This window comes from Nyctereutes procyonoides, unplaced genomic scaffold (assembly GCF_905146905.1).
Source record: "Nyctereutes procyonoides isolate TBG_1078 unplaced genomic scaffold, NYPRO_anot_genome, whole genome shotgun sequence".
Taxonomy (NCBI): domain Eukaryota; kingdom Metazoa; phylum Chordata; class Mammalia; order Carnivora; family Canidae; genus Nyctereutes; species Nyctereutes procyonoides.
Window position 1 is genome coordinate 60,219,929 of NW_026575121.1, and position 17,234 is coordinate 60,237,162.

Below are 17,234 nucleotides of genomic sequence, written 5' to 3' on the forward strand. Positions count from 1 at the left end.
AGATGCCAGGAGGTAGAAAAGACGCTAGGAGGTGGGGCAGGCAGGGAATGCACGGGTGGAATGGTGAAGCTGGATCCAGACATGCTGAAGTTCTGCCCTAGCTAGCATCACCGAGTTGGACGGTGGCAGCAGACATGGGACCATGACCTAGGGGCTGACCCCTGGCTTCGCACGTCTCACTCAGGCCTAATGATCCTAAGAGGTAGAGGCTGTCAGTGTTCAAGCATTACAAAGAGAAAAGACAAAGAGGTCTTGGGCAAGGCAGAACAAACAGTGAGACAATACGTTCAGAAAGCAACTAGAAATGCAGACCAAGAGCCTAGAAGAGGCCTCAGCCAGACACACATACTTGACAATGTGTAGCACACAGCTGGAGAGCCTGGATGTGGGCCATAACCTCACGAGGAGAAACCCCACAAGAACGGCTGCTCAGTCAGAAACAAACAAAAGAGGCACAGAGATGAACAGTTACAGCATCAAGGACCACAAAATCCTTAACACTAGACCCTCTTCTTTCTTCCTTCATTTCAACGATATACAAAGCTTCCATAAATACAAAGACACAGGAGCCATGTTCACAACTGGTTGTTCCCCCCCAAGTTATCTATTAACTTGTATGTAACTGGCATACTTCTGGCTCTTCTACAAAAAAGATACAGGAGATCAGGCACAAAAATAAATGTGTGTGACGTTCCCTAAAACCCGCCCTGAAACAGAACAGGTCCATGAGACAAAGAACAACCTTGGCAGTGGTCCACCAGGGCCGCAAGAGTCTTCAGTCTTATCTTGGGGTCGTAAGTCCAAACCAGGAGGCGCCGGAGGGTCAAGCTATTCTCAAGGCCCAAATTCACACCCTGATCATCTTCTAACTGTAGCTAAGAAACAATAAAGACGGAATATTTAAGTACAAGTCACCAAATACATCCATCATTTCTTAATCCATGTAAAGTGAATGTAGAGAAGGGATCTTCTCATAAAACTGAAGCAAGAGGTCCCTTCAAGCTATTAGTGATCTGTTTACAGGAGAGGCGGAACCCTGACAATTAGCATTACTTGCCTCTCCTGAAGCTTTAGGGGTATCCAGACCATACAAACAGTATTAGCAAACAGATTTTTTATCTTTTAATAGCAATAATGAAAAACCTTAAAAATTCCATATAGTTGCAGTTTTGTAACACTGCAAATCACAAAGAAATTAAAACACAAAGTTTACCTGGGAATGTAAAACAGAGAGCAATCGGTAGTACTCTTTTAGTTCCTGATGCAAGGCAGCACAAAAACTCTGCAGGAAAAAGTAGGTGTCATGAGCACAACACAGTCCTCACACATCGACCCACAGGAACTGTGCAGGCACAGTGCTTTACAGCAGTTTGGGGGTTCCGCATGACTTAAATTCTGGTTCTGTCAATAGTCTCCCCACGTTCAAGCACCACAACATCTATATCTATTGATGTTAGGAAGCTATTATCCCTTAGCAATGAACTTTGCAGAAAAGGAATGAAAAAATCAGGTTACAGCAAAGAGTGTATTTACTTTAGACAATAATCTTTTAAGATTATATTCCTTCTTGGGGATGCCTGGGTGGCTCAGTGGTTGAGCATCTGCCTTCAGCTCACGGCGTGATCCCATCTGGAGATTGAGTCCCACATCGGGCTCCCTGTGAGGAGTCTGCTTCTCCCTCTGCCTATATCTCTGCCTCTGTCTCTGTGTCTTTCATGAATAAATAAAATCTTAAAAAAAAAAAAAAAAAAAAAAAACTATGTTCCTTCTATTTCTTCAGAGTAGAGTTTACCAAAATTTAAAAACTAGCAACACCATGCCAGTTTCTCCCAATTTCTCACTGTTGTTTGTACCGCTCATTCTCCCCACCCACATTATTAAAAACACCGTGGACCTCTGTGATCTTAAATACTGCAAAAGTGTCAAATCAGAAGCTGTGAGAAAGACCTTCACATAGTCCTAAGACAAAAACTTCCCAGAATGAACTCTAGGATGGAAAACCAAGCATATTCAGTGGGAAGAACCTGCAAATGAAAAAAAAGTTTTCTTTAAACACCAGCCTCTACACTTTTTTGTGTATTTTAAAGTGATACGCAATCCATCAGCTCTAGGTTTATTTTAATGCACTTACATACTCTTCTGTGTTCACACTCCACCAACAGCTACTGTGAACAATTTGTAGTATTTAGTTACCTCTGTCAATACACACTGTGGTCTCTCTTTTCCTGAGTGGACCACGAAGGCTACAATATTCTATTATCGAAGGCTACAATATTCTATTATCGAAATTCATTTAAAAAGAATCCTCGGGCAGCCCCGGTGGCTCAGCGGTTTAGCGCCACCTTCAGCCCAGGGTGTGATCCTGGAGACCCGAGATTGAGTCCCACATTGGGCTCCCTGCATGGAGCCTGCTTCTCCCTCTGCCTGTGTCTCTGCCTCTCTCTCTCTCTGTGCCTCTCATGAATAAATAAAATCTTAAAAAAAAAAAAAAAGAATCCTCTTTTTTAAGAATTACTTTCATAATGAGATTTTAAATAGACTAATAAGCACTCCTCAAAATGAATGGTGTCCTAAATGTTCTGGTAACAATGAACGTACCTGACCCACAAGTCCAAATGAACGGTCCAGGCTCCTCTGATCAGTGTATTTTCGGATTTTATTATGTAACCATCCCAATTCAGCAAGTCTGACTGCCGTATCCCTCAAAGATTTACTTAGGTTTGCCTGAAAAGAATTACATCAAAAGTTAAAAATTAACACTAGAATTTCATTTATTATTTTTCTCAACTATTTGTACTTTCAGTGTAATTCTTCGGTTCCAACACACGGAACTTAAAAGTAACTAATATACCATCTGTAAGAACAGAACGAGGTTCCGGGAAACAAAAGCACCAGGCACTGGCAGGGAAATAAAACCTCCATGTAAGTTCGGGGCTCAAGGAGCATCACTGAAGCATGAGTGGCAGCCCCTCAGCATGGCAGCAGCTTTGTGTCATCAGCTACCTCTTTAATAGCGGGGAGCTGCAAAAGATTGCCAATATCAATAAGGGGCTGTGGGAAAGGAGGTTCTGGAAGGTGAACATAGGCACGTGGAGGCACCTTATCTGGAACTGCGTCTTGAGAGCACTGCCAGAGAACGCAGGAGGCAGGCACAGCAGAAGGGCCCCAGCACAAGCCTGTGAGCCACAAACACACAGGGAAGCAGGAACCTAACTGGCACTCCCCACTCTGAAGATCCAGCCCCGGTCACCCCATCACACCTCATCACGGCTCAGACAGGGCTGGGTTACTGCACCTTGGCCTCCACTTTGTAACAGTTCTCCGAGGTGCTCATCTTGATGTTCTTGCCATCTATGCCCTGGAAGACGTACAAAATGTCTCTGACCAGGGCTGCTTCAGTCACTTCCCCAGCACCTGAAGGACAGTTTTTGTAAGAGCAACACATTTTAAGAGGGAATAAATTTTAAAACAACACTAATTTTACATTATGTATTTGCAACCAGGACAAAATTGTGAACCTAAAAAAATGAGCTTAAGATGGAAAAAGTATGAAGTTCTAAGAAACAAGAATTTTCTAAGTATATGGAAAGCATATAATTTCTTATACAAAAAGTCTTTAAAAAAAAAAAAAAAAAAGGTGCCTGGCTGGCTCAGTCGGTGGAGCACTCATTTCTTGATCTCGGGGTGGGGAGTTCGAGCCCCATGTTAGATAAAATCTTAAAAAATAAATGAACAAACAAAGCAGTACATAGGAGCTTCATATATAACCAAGGAGCAATACACAGAAAAGGGAGCAGCACAAATCTATCAAAAAGGAGGGGTAATTATCTCACAGTATCTAGAAAACTGTGCTGTTGGAAAACTGTGCTGTTACAAAGCATGCAGACAAATGTAGGTCCATTCTCAACCACATAAAGAGAAATGAATACAGTGGAAAAGTCAGGATTTCCATAAACCTTGAAACAAAAAACTAAGTCAGAATTTAGGTTGCAGCAATGACAAGGAGGCAATGCTCAGAAATCCAAGCTGTCAGTGGGAGGGAAAATGTAATGAGTATATAGTCAAGGTGAGCGCTCCCAAAACCAGGGTAGTGAGGCAGAAGGTGAGGACAGGCTCAAGTATTCCATAAATATTAATTACATTGAATCCTTGGTAGTACTGTTCAAATGTCGCCCACCTCTCATTACAGACCATTCTATTTTCTCCATCAATTACTAAGAGACAGAAGTTGAAATACCCAATTGTAACTGTGGGTCTGTCTGTTGGTTTTCCTTTGTACATTTGAAGCTCTGTTAGCAGGTGAATATACACTTAGGAGTACTATTTCTTCCTGAAGAACTGACCTTTTCATTGTTATGAAATGTCCCTCTGGCCCTGGCAACACTCCTGCCACTGTCTGGTTTGACAGTAATGCGTCCGTCCATCCTTCTATGGTTAATGTTTGTACGATGTGTTTTTTCATCCACTTACTTCCAACCTACTTGTGTCCCCATATTTAGAATGTATCTCTTTTGAGCAGTATACAATTGTCTAAATAGAATTTCTTTAAATATCTTTTTTTTTCTTAATGATTTTACTTATTTGAGAGAGAGAAACGTAGCAGGAAAGGAGAAGCAGACTCCCTGCTAAGCAGGGAGCCCAATGCAGAACTCGATCTCAGGATCCCGGGATCACAACCTGAGCCGAAGGCAGATGCCTCACCAACTGAGCCACCCAGGCGTCCCTAAGAATCTTTAAAATGAAGTATCTAATCCACGCACATTTCATGTGACTACAGACATGTTTGGTTTAAATTTACCACATTGCTGAATGTTTGCTATTTACCCTGCTCTTCTTTCCTCCTTTGCACGTCCTCTCCAGCTCTTTTGGATTAATCAAGAATACTGTGGAGTCTTTTTTTCAGTTAGCTCTGTATATCACACAGGCCTGAAGGCACTGGTTAGAGATCAGGAGCCACAGCAAAAAAAGGAGCGGAGATGGGCATGCTCATGGTCTGGAAGCCAGCCTCCCAGCCAAAGCGCCCACAAGCAATTATGTGGTACAGGACAGACACAGGTGGGCAGTGTGGCTGCACAGGCTGGGCCTCAAACACTGGGCTGTACTCCCAGGTCCACACAAGACACCCCTGGTGCTCGCCTTCTACGCAAGCACAGATAGTAGCCAGAGGGATGTAAGAACCTGCAGATTATGAGCTGACAATGAAGCCTATTCCTCTATTCGCAGATGCTTATGTTTCAAACACTGCTATTCATAGGGCTCTCTTGAAAAAAACTCAAACATTCTATTGGAATCTAACAGAGCTTTAAAACTCTTAATGTGTCCACTTAGCCATCAAATAATCTTCAACATCCTAGGCACTGCCAGACTTCCCAAGGCACATCAGACCATACTTCAGCATCTGAATCTCTCACCATGAGAACAACTATCCTACAACTGTAAGCGAGGACTCCTCATTAGTATTTTAAGATAAGGGAAGCGTAAATTCTAAATATGCAAAAAAAAAAAAAATCTACATTTAAGTCTATCCTTACTCACCACCTGCATCCCCTTCCCTCCTTGGTCTTGTCACGTTGCGAGAAACAGTGTTTGGGATACCTTTTGAGGTAGTGATTTGTGAAGAAGGCTGGTTTGTAGTTAAAGTCCATGCAAGACGTGACCCCAACTGCTGCCGAAGACAGTCTCCCACTCCAGGAGCATGATGAGGCTGTCTGAAAGAAGGAAAGAGCATTTCGTATCTCCAAACACCCAGGCTACTGACTTGAAAGACAAAACACTGCTGGAAATTCTGCTCATATTACTATATTGAATTACATAACATTAGAAATCTGAGCTAGGTGAGTGACATCGCCCTACTCAAATCCATCAACTAATCAGTCCAAGGGCTCTTTGGGACCTCTAGGGTGGCATCAGGCACCTCCTACGTATTTCTTAGCATAAAAATCAAAAGCTATTTGACTTTTCTTTACAAACACATAGCATAGGTTACCCATCTAAAACCACTTTGAAATCCACCACTAATTTTAACTTCGAACTTAACAGCTTTCATCCATCCAGCATTTGTGATCACAGAAGTAAAAAATCTGGAGTGCTGTCCCCTGTTCTATATGCTCACTAGTCTCCCAGGATTTTGCAATTTATTTTAAAAATGTACAAATATAAAGTCAAAAGCAAAAGCACAAAAGGTCAAAATAGCTTTTGATAATTTGGAGAATATGTCAAAGCTGCTGTTTTGGAGGTGCCTGGGTGGCTCAGTCGATGAAGCGTCTGCCTTCAGCTCAGTTCATGACCCTAACGTCCTGGGATTGAGCCCCACATCGGGCTCCCTGCTCAGTGGGGAGTCTGCTTCTCCCTCTCTCTTCCTTCTTGTGCTCTCTCTCAAATAAATAAATAAAATCTAAAAAAAAAAAAAAAAAAAGAAAAGAAAAACGGCTGCTCTTTGAAAATCTAAGACATGACAGCTTATTTCTGAGGACATATGTTCTGACAACTGCAAAAAAACATATCGCTTCCTGGGACTGCGCCACACAAATGAACCTCCATGGAGCAGACTGATTACTGATAATTGGAGCACAGCTCTCCCTCTTTTTTTATCTTCAATGGGGGAAAAAAAGTCATTAATAATACTTATTAAACTATGACTTTCAATACAGTTCTAAATTTAAGAGAAAAATTCTAAAGGACCACTTCAGCTCAAAGTCCTCTATACAGTTCTTTTTCACAACAATTATTTCAAACTCTAAGGTAAAAATGACAAAGTCTGTCGACTGTTTCAGCCAGAACATAAATCAGAGATTAAATCTGTAAAATATATCCTGCTGTCTTTCTAGAACACCAGATTGCATTTATAACCTATGTGTGCTACACACACACAAGATTCTAGTGATGTGAACATAACTATATTAACGTAATTTCCTATGACACTATGCTCATGTGAAACACCCATGACGATGAATCTCTAGTCACTGTTCTGTATAAATACCTACTGGATGACAGTCTGCTTTAATGTGATCACCAGGAATGAACCATGCATAGAAATATGTAAAAAGACAAGGAAAGCAAAGTTCCAAGTCCACTACCGCATTAGCAGTGGCTTCATTCCCAACCACAAACTATATCTCCTGGAAACATGAGATCTGACTTCACATTAACCATGCGTTCCCGGAGCTACTTATCTTAATTCTCAAGCACTACAAGGTGCCATAATTCTCAGTCTGAAGACCTCAGTACTTGAGGACAGGAAAGCTTTATTTCAGTTTACTTATTTTTTAAATAATAAAGAGAATAGCACACATGGGTAAAGGAGACCAATAATCACTGAAGAAACTATGGGAATGCAGCAAGGGAAATGTCAATCAGTTACCTCAAAATGAAAGGCCCATCCTATCATACTTCTGAAATAGGGCCTTACTACTATGCACTTGCATTAACAAAGTAGAGTAGGCCAAAAAAGATTACAGTCAACCATGACTAGAGAGGAAAGAATTCCCATTTGAAACAGAGAAGAATAAAATCCTAAGAGGAACAATCAATGTGTGCAAGCTTGATTTACCCTGGAAGGAGAGACTGCGGCGTTGGGGTCGGGCCATTTAAGGTGTACACACTTATGCTACTGACGCCACTGCTTCCCATGCTACCAGCGCTCTGGGTCGACTGGGTGCTGCGGTCCTGGTAGTTAAGCGGGAGCGTCTGAGGCCTGGCGTAGTAGTAGGGAGTCGAGTGAGCATCTCTTGGTAATGCTTGAGCGAATAATGCAGCATAGCTAGAAACCTGAAAATGAAGTCCATTAAGAAATACAGAGATAAAGGGGCACCTGGGTGGCTCAGTCAGTTAAGCATCCAACTCTTGGTTTCAGCTCAGGTCATGATCTCAGGGTCATTGGATCGAGCTGTGCATCACGCTCCTCGCTCAGCACGGAGTCCATTTGTCCCTCTCCCTCCCCCCACTTGTGCGCTCTCTAAAATAAGTAAATAAAATCTTCTTAAAAAAAGAATACAGAAGGGATCCCTGGGTGGCGCAGCAGTTTAGCGCCTGCCTTTGGCCCGGGGCGCGATCCTGGAGACCCGGGATCGAATCCCACGTCGGGCTCCCGGTGCATGGAGCCTGCTTCTCCCTCTGCCTGTGTCTCTGCCTCTCTCTCTCCCTCTCTCTCTCTCTGTGTGTGACTATCATAAATAAATAAAAAAATTAAAAAAAAATACAGAAATATAAAATTACAGAACACTTCCCAAATCAACAAAGATAATTTGTATTCAGATTTTAGTTCTTTCTGTAATTGATTTTGTACTCAGTAAGCAATAATTTAGTTGTTATACTTTTGAAATATGGCAGAACTGATAAAAGTTTCACAAAGTTTTCTAAACTCCAAAACTGCCACAGGGTCTGGCAACTAAAAACATGTTCCTCAGAATCCAAGCAAACTAAAACCCAAACAATCATTCAAATATTTTTGCAAGTGTGGCACTATCCTATAACGGAAGACGGCTCCTTACTCAGACGTAGGCTTTCAACATAAACAGGCCTCCTGCACCACACTCCTGCCCCCATAGGCCCTCAAGTTTCTGTAGTGGAGCACATTCTTGCACAAGACACTCGGCTCGCAGCAGCCAGACAGCTCTTCCAACACCACGGGGGCCAGAAACTAAACCCGCATGGCAACAAAGTTCTCACTGGTATGACAGTAATTAATGTTCATAATGATCTGAAGACACAAGAAAACCTAAAAAGTCCTCTAACTCATGCAGAATTGAGTATTAATATGCAGCTATGCTCCTATTAACAACTTGTGAAAACTGTTTTTATGCTCTATTTCATGGGACATTCTTGTATTTGAGGTAATAATGTAACTCTGGAAAATACCTTAAGGAAAAGCAGTGAGTGCCCTGTCTAAAGAAAGAAGGAAAGAAAAGAAAATCTCTTGACCTTCTAGGACTACCAAGAAAACTAGACAAGTTATTTTTTTCTCATTATTTTCTTAAGTACAGAACCCAATTCCTATCAAAATTGGTATACTTGCCCTAACTAGACACTAAGCATGCTTTAAATAAAGGCACTGGCCACCTGGGTGGCTTGGTTGGTTGAGTGTCCAACTCTTGCTTTCTGCTTAGGTCGTGATCTCAGGGTCATGGGATTGAGCCCCAGGCCAAGCTCCCTGCTCAGTGAGGAATCTGCTTGGGATGCTCTCTCATTCTCCCTTTGTCCCTACCCCACTCTCAGTGTGCACTCTCTAAAGTAGATAAATAAATGTTTAAAAAAAAAAAAGGCACTGAGCTGCCAACAGCCTCTTACCTTGTTCGGCTGCTTGCGCGGATCTTCACTAAGGCTTAGCAAGAGGTAGAGAATTGACCATTTATTTTTCAAAACTCCCTGTTTAAAAGGAAAACATTAAAAGAACAAGTCTGTACTACTCTCCAGCTTTATCTACCTTTCTCCTAAATGATCCTTATTTCCAAAATAGAAACATGTTTTTTTTTTTTAAATTCACATGGTAACAAGTATAAGTGTGTTCATTTTTCAGGTATGACAAACAGTGCTACCTAACAGAAGGCTGCAAATAACATTTTCAAGAGGTCATGACCTCCTGAAACTAACCAACCCCAAAGTTCCTAATGAGAACATGTGTATAAATTACCCAATTCCGGAATACAGCAATTCCCCTTTAAAATACTTCTTAGAATAACCAACTTCCTAAATGTAGTGATTACAAGAAAAATGCCATCATGAAACAGGTGAACGCTTCCCCTCCTTTATCAAAGTGCCATGTAGGCCATAAAAGAGAATAATTGAAAGAAAAAAAAGGGAGATTCTAAAGTATACGATGTAAGTCTCAGCACCATGTATACCGAAACTCAAGGCTCTGCAGTAAGAGTTCTCAAAACAAGCAGTACCTAGGTTTCAATATAAGGTTATCATATGGACTCCATTACTTTCCAATCACGTCTCACTCCACCATAATAGCCCACCCTCAATACATTTTTCCCAAATTTACAGAGCATTTCTACTCCATTCATATGACCTTACCTTTTAGATGCACAAGCTGGAATACATAAATAGCTTTATTTATAAAACCATGGGATGGTTACTTACTTTACACAAACTCTTCATTATATAAAATATTGCTCTAAAGTTTCTTTAAAGAAAAAGCTCAAAAAAAAAAAAAAAGAAAAAGAAAAAGCTCATCTCAGGTATTTAAATTATGGTCTCACTTAAAAAGTTGATTTACACACAATTTTTTAGAAACAAGAAACTCACCAGCCCCGACAGAGTCCTCACTCTGGTGGCAAAGAGACAAAGAAGCAGATACACTCTGGTGGGATACGTGAAATGTCAGACATGGGTGAGGGGTGAGGTCACTAAAGTGGCCCATCATTTATGAAAGGATCCCCATAGAGGGCAGGGTCTCAAAAGAAGAATGGTGATGCAGGCACAGAGGAGGGAGTAGGCATGGCCTTTTCAGGGCACTGAAGACAGATCACCCTGGCCAAAGCCAGGCAGAAGCATGGACACCAAAAGTAGAACAAAGCATCAGATTAAAAGGGTCTCCAGCGTGGGACCAAGAAGTCCAAGCAGGAAGCTTCTGAAGGCATGACTGTATCTGCTGACCGTCCCCAGAGGCTGGACTGCAAGAGACAGAATGAGATGCACAGGAAACTGCAGTCATTCAGGACAACATGGTCAAGGGGGAGGCGGACACTTGGTCTCTGCAGCCACCCAGGCAACCTTCGCAGCCCCGTGGGGAAGGTCCTGGACTCCCTGGGCTCAGTGACACCACAGGTACAGGAGCAAGGCCTGAAGCCCATTTGTCTGCCTCCAAAGCGCCGCTCTTCACCAGATCCCATCTCCTTGAAGGGCTAGGAAGCAATCAACTAACAGCACTGCCACGTACAGTAGGCCTGCGGGGGACGTCCTCAACATGTCACCTCCTGTAATCGGCACAACCACATGGGGACACAGGCCTTATTCTCCACAAATGACAGAAGCAAAGGTGAAAACCTAAACCACCTACCTACTTCACAGAGCCACATGCTGGGATGCAAACTAAGGTCTGTCTGCCTCCCAAAGGGGACAAATGAGAGGCATTTGAAAATGCCTGAAAAGGACAACTAACAAGACTTGGGGACACAGCAGATGTAGGGAGAGGAATCGTCAATGTGACATTCAGGTTCCTGGCTCTTGGGAATAGACCAACATTATCATTCACCAAAACGGCAAACATAGAGGAAAGAGCAGAGGTGTGCATGAGTGGCTGTGAACGGATGCCTGGAGGTATGAAACAAGGAAACACAGCCATGTTCCTTCCTGGTCTGAGGCTACTGAGCTGTAAGTCCCTGGGGGAGTGTCCCATGGAGCATCAGGATGCCCAGGGGGCTTTGGGAAGACAGGGGAAGTTTCACCCACACAGCGGGAGTCCTGGGTTAGACCTGTTAACTCTCACTTTAGAAATAAAGACGATATGCAGAGTGGAGAGCAAAGGAAGTTGTCAAAGTGAACAAAGCTGTGCACCAAAAACTCATCAAATGGCATAGAGGAGGAGGCATCATTTTTGTTAACATGAACAGAGCAGGTGTGTAAAGGGCCAGCCTCAGCCTGAAGAGCCCCTGGCGCCGGGCAGCTGCAAGGAACTGTGGACAGACCAGGGAAGCAGGGCGGCACCAGGCGGGCAGGGGCCATCAGCAGCAGAGAGGCCTGAGGGGCTGCAGAAGGCACAGATCACCAGAGCCAGGGAGCCTGGCATGGGAGGTGGAGGGGCGCAGGGGTGCCTGGCAGGAAGGGATGAATAGCTTGGCACCACTCCTCACTGGCCTCAACCCTGCCAGCTCCAGGCAAAGCCAACCAGAAGCCACAAAACAAAGAGAGCCCTGGGGCTGCCACCTGCACCTGTCAGCTCTCCAGTGCACAAAGCAGGGTGCAGAAGGATGGGGTGGAGACCTGCTAGGCAACCAGGATAAATAACTCCAGAATCACAGATGTTTTAAATACTTCTAAACTACTTTAGACCCTGTTATCTCAGATTCTGAAATCTAAAGAACCATGACAGACAGAAAACTTCAAACTTACACACAAATTGAACTTTAAATGTTAAGAATACACATTAGTGCACCCTAAGATCTGGAGGAACATCAAAACAAAGCGGTTAACTGACTCCAGCCGGCGACACAGAATGCTTCTCCCAGCATTCATACCCTACTAAGGCTCACCTCCTCCACGGGCCAGCCACCCGCAGCCCCCACGACCCTCCACCCCTCCTATACCACACCCTCACCACCTGCCCCTTTCTCCCGGCATGCAGCACAACTTTTTGCACCTGCTGCTGCCCTCACCAGCCATCCTCCCTTCTCCAGTTCTGTCAGCCACATTCCAGATTGCAGCCCAGGAATACCAAGACCCCTTCCCCAACATCTCTATACCACACCAGATCCCATTTGCCAAGTCCTGCCCACGCCTCACACAGGAGCACAGCCGAGAAGGGCTTTCAATGAAAAGGCAGGATCAAACTTTAAAACCAGGAACTGCATGTTTTAGCAAAAAGATGGGAGCTGTTAATCTGCACATATGTTTCTAATTTGTTTAATTACTAGTGTTCTATTATCGTGTCCTAATATTGTTCATCCAACAAAATGTTCAAAATCAGAAATTTTTAAGTTATTCACTATAACAGCACCAATTAGGGTGTGATGAACACTAAAGTGTATCAAGAAGACAAGCTCTTGCAGCTATGGGTAGTCAAGACTTCCACCTGTGTGCTTCCTCCCTGTGATGGGACGAAGCCACCTGCACTACAAACTCAGGTGTCCATAATTCCAATTACTTTCCCCATGTGGCTTCCGTCTACTTTATAAGCAGTGTGGCATTAAATGCAGCTAAAAAATTACATTTAATATTGAAAAGCTCTTAAAAGCCAAACACAATCTACATTTAAAACCCATTCCCCAGCATAGGAAAGTGGATGTGAGACCACAAGGCCCCAAATGGGTCTGATGGCCTCACCCCAGTGGGACACGTGGTACCTGTGAATGCAACTTTCTGTGCAGCTCTGAAAATAACGCAGCATCCGCTTCTCTTCTCTGACGGATAACTGAAAAGTCAAAAAAGAAAAGGACTGTGTTAATCACATACTCTAAAATCCCTCTTATGATCCTTTTTCACCCATGGTAACAGGTTAACTGATGTCTGAGAAGAATCCTGAGCTTAAGAATCAAAATAATTAGCCAACAAGAGGCATTTCAGCTCTACCTATTTGGTCAATGCATTTAATCTCTCTGACGTTTGTAAAATATGGATGTTATTAGGCAGGAATCAAGGAATTTATAAGTTAAAAGGGACCTTTTAGATTCTATCTACAAATATTAATAAGCAGTCTAGTGAGGCCAACTACCACCAGTTTAATTCATTAATGACTACGTGAAAGGAGAGATGTATACTCCTGTAGGAGTGGTAAATTCAAATACTGTGGGAGTGGTAAATTCAAAGGGCAATAACAAAAGTTTATCATTCATGATAGCTTACATTAAAACCACACATTCTGGGATCCCTGGGTGGCGCAGTGGTTTGGCGCCTGCCTTTGGCCCAGGGCGCGATCCTGGAGACCCGGGATCGAATCCCACGTCAGGCTCCCGGTGCATGGAGCCTGCTTCTCCCTCTGCCTGTGTCTCTGCCTCTCTCTCTCTCTCTCTCTCTCTCTCTCTCTCTCTCTCTCTCTCTTTCTGTGACTATCATAAATAAAAAATAAATAAATAAATAAAAAATAAAAAAAAACACACATTCTAAGCATTTCTTTGAACATGTACAGCAAATATTAGTAAATGTCTTCAGATGCCCAGAGCTATGCTCACTAGTTTCCTGAAAACCACAGTAATACACGAGAAGCCCATGTTCTGGTCCATTCCATTAAGGATGAGGCTACACGCTGGGTCTGGGCCCTGAGGGAGGAGACCCCACTCACCCACACCTGCGACACCACACACACCACCTATGCACACGCGCCTCTCACAGGAACCCTGCCATACCTGCTACCAGAGAAAAGGCACCATTTTCATGATCTAGCTAATAGCATCTGTAGGCTCCAAGGAATCACCCAGCAGGACTGATTTCTTAAAATCTCATCAGCCAAGTTCACTTAGCTCTATATGTTCCAACTGGTTTGCAGAAAGACTGGCTTGATGGCCAATGCTTTTTCATATACATCAGCTAGGAAAGGTCTTGGTATCACGTTCTGATCTTAGAAACCACATACCAGAAGTTAAATCATCCCAATTACATCTGCACTGTCAAGTCATCCTATGCAGAGAGGTAAAGCTATCTTTAAAACGTATTGCAGAAAATAAATAAAATAAAATAAAATAAATAAAATAAAATAAAATAAAATAAAATAAAATAAAATAAAATAAAATAAAATAAAATAAAAATAAAAATAAGATGTATTGCAGGATGCCTGGGTGGCTCAGTGGTTGAGCATCTATCTGCCTTTGCCTCAGGTCATGATCCCGTGGTCCTGGGAGTGAGTCCTGCATCAGGCTCCCTGATGTCTCTGCCTCTCTCTCTCTCTGCATCTCTCATGAATAAATAAAATCTTAAAAAAAAAAAAAAAAGATCAAAGAATTTACTTCCTTTTAAAACATATAGAAATACTCCAAATGAATAGTCACTAAATTAAGAGATGTTTTTTCTATAGAAAGAGACTGACACTAACTCAGACATGCAAAATAATCATGGGACAATAAAATAGTAAATAATACAAATAAAAATAAACAATATTCACCAAAAAATGATTTATCCAACAGACTGCAAAACAAATCTTTACTTAGAATGTACCCCAGTCACAAATGTGAGAAATTAAGAATCATTAGGTGTTAAACTTTGTCACACATGAGTTTTGTAATTTGTTTCAATATAAAACACCGTAACCTTTTATATTTTAAGTCGGGTATATAAAATGGAAAATGACTTTTGTGTTATTCCAGAAGACAGAACCACCCTAATTCAACTAACCTACCAAAAACTGTAATCAAATTTCAAAAATGCTAAAATGTAAAAATTTTATCTAGGAATTAAGGAAATATGGTAAGTCAGTGGTGCCCACTACATCCACTACATGAGAGAGACATCCACAGCACTCCACCACTGCAGCTGGGCCATCTGAGAGCTGGGGATGTTGGGGGGGGGGGTTTGGGGGGGAGCAATGGTGGTAGTGGTTATGGACACCCGGTGGACACCTGGTGCTAACAGGCAGAAAAGGTGCATGGTGTCAATACACAACAAGTCTTATTTCAAAACTGTAGGATATTACAACACAGAAAAAAAAAAAAAAACTATGCATGGCTCCAGCTTTTTTTTTTTTTTTAATTTTTTATTTACTTATGATAGTCACACAGAGAGAGAGATTGGCAGAGACACAGGCAGAGGGAGAAGCAGGCTCCATGCACCGGAAGCCCGACATGGGATTCGATCCCGGGTCTCCAGGATCGCGCCCTGGGCCAAAGGCAGGCGCCAAACCGCTGCGCCACCCAGGGATCCCTCCAGCTCTCTTCTTAAAAGAAATCTCAAGACTTCCTTGCAATACCCGCTCAAAGAATGTCATGCCAGTTCTCAGTTTAAATAAACCTTTTTTATTTAAACTCAATTAGCCAACAAATAGTACATCATTAGTTTCAGATTAGTGTTCAATAACTCAAATCAGTTGCATAAATGCCCAGTGCTCATCACATCACGGGCCCTCCTTAATGCCCATGACAAACTATTTTTAACTACTACGTGTATGTATAATATGGTCACCAGGAGACCCTGAAATGTAAATTTGCAAAAGGAATAATCTATTAATATAGTACCTAACAGTTAGAGCTGTCACTAATAATTCAAAATGTAAAATAATCTAAAGTCTGAAATGGAAAAATAAGATGTAATAGTCATCAGGGTTCAAGAAGAGTAGTGTTCTTATGTTTAGTTTTATAGACAAGAAATGTAAATAAAAAGAAGTGTTTAGAGGTTAACAGCAGGATAAATACTGCATTTTCACCTCTTACATAAATAATATATCACGGTAAATAACACCAATGGATGGGTCATTTCCAAGCTGACTGCTCATCAAACCCAACTAAGCCAAGGTGAGGACTGCCAGGTCCAGGTACTTGAGCACAGTGCCTCAATCACCAAGGCCCCTCACCTCCAGCTCCGCTACACGGCCCTGTTTGACATGCTCAGACCACTGGTCAAATGCAGTGAACAAGGCACCAACTGGCAGTTGGAGACTATGCCATGAAGGAGGGAAATCCTAGAAGGTGTCACCACTGGTTTGCCAACACAGTCAGAAGTAACCGAAGTCCATTTCATCTAGGCAGTTAACAGCCAGACCTCAGCAAGGAAAACACACTGACCTTCATGGCAAGGCTTGCTTTTCTGGCAGGTGAAGCTGGGGTGGGACAGCCCAGAGAACTGTGAGGAGCAGGCCTCTGGAGAAAAACTACCCTCCGACTGATACAAGAGAAATTTCCTATGTGGGTCTTTCTGCACAAAGCCTCCCTCCCTCAGTCCCAGAGTACAGAGAGGCAGCAGAGCCCCACCTTATACAGCCAGAGAACATCACAGTACCCCGGTGCTAATAAATGAAAAGCTTTCTTCAAAGGTAATGATGTCTTTCTTAAGCTTTCAGTATCAGCTCAGAATTAAAAAGTTCATAAGTTCCAAAGTACTAGAAGTCTGGAGGTTGACAATCAATAGAAACAATACTGAGCATTTTCTTGCCAAGAGCATTCTATGATATGTGGTCAAAAGGTGCATAATAAATACTGCAAACCACAAGATATGCAGGAGTGCACACTAAGCCCCTCATACTCAGTCACTGAAGCATCCAACTCATGATTTTGGCTCAGGTCATGATCTCAGGGTTGTGAAATCAAGCCCCACATCAGACTCCACACACAGCAGAGTCTGCTTCTCTCCCTCTGCCCCTCCCCTCATGCTCTCTATCTCAAATAAGTAACAATGAGGAAAAATACATACGTTCTTTCTTGATTTTTTCAGCTACAAGAAATTCATCTCTTTCAACAGTTGGGGCAAAGTTGCTGCCAATAACTCGCACAGCGTACTGGAACTGCTGGGCTACATCAGCTGAAAGGTGAACACAAGGATGCAAATTATTGCCAATCAGGGTAAGTTCTGATCACCTCATGCGTCAGTGGAGACAGTAGATTGGGCATATCTAACTACCTCCTACTTTCCTAAAGTTTTAACACTGCAGGCAG

The 17,234-nt window shown here is 42.6% G+C and overlaps 1 protein-coding gene across 1 annotated transcript in view; it reads right to left on the reverse strand.

Annotated features, from left to right (window-relative positions):
- The window catches only part of TUBGCP3 (tubulin gamma complex associated protein 3), a 77,644-nt gene that overhangs the window by 50,201 nt on the left and 10,209 nt on the right, over positions 1 to 17,234 (reverse strand). The window contains exons 2-10 of the mRNA XM_055335837.1: positions 16,993 to 17,100; positions 13,005 to 13,072; positions 9,286 to 9,363; positions 7,550 to 7,767; positions 5,536 to 5,708; positions 3,296 to 3,414; positions 2,599 to 2,724; positions 1,214 to 1,282; positions 743 to 875 (exon numbers count right to left, since the gene is read on the reverse strand). Coding sequence (XP_055191812.1) covers positions 743 to 875; positions 1,214 to 1,282; positions 2,599 to 2,724; positions 3,296 to 3,414; positions 5,536 to 5,708; positions 7,550 to 7,767; positions 9,286 to 9,363; positions 13,005 to 13,072; positions 16,993 to 17,100 — 1,092 coding nt within the window. The remainder of the gene's footprint in view (positions 1 to 742; positions 876 to 1,213; positions 1,283 to 2,598; positions 2,725 to 3,295; positions 3,415 to 5,535; positions 5,709 to 7,549; positions 7,768 to 9,285; positions 9,364 to 13,004; positions 13,073 to 16,992; positions 17,101 to 17,234) is intronic.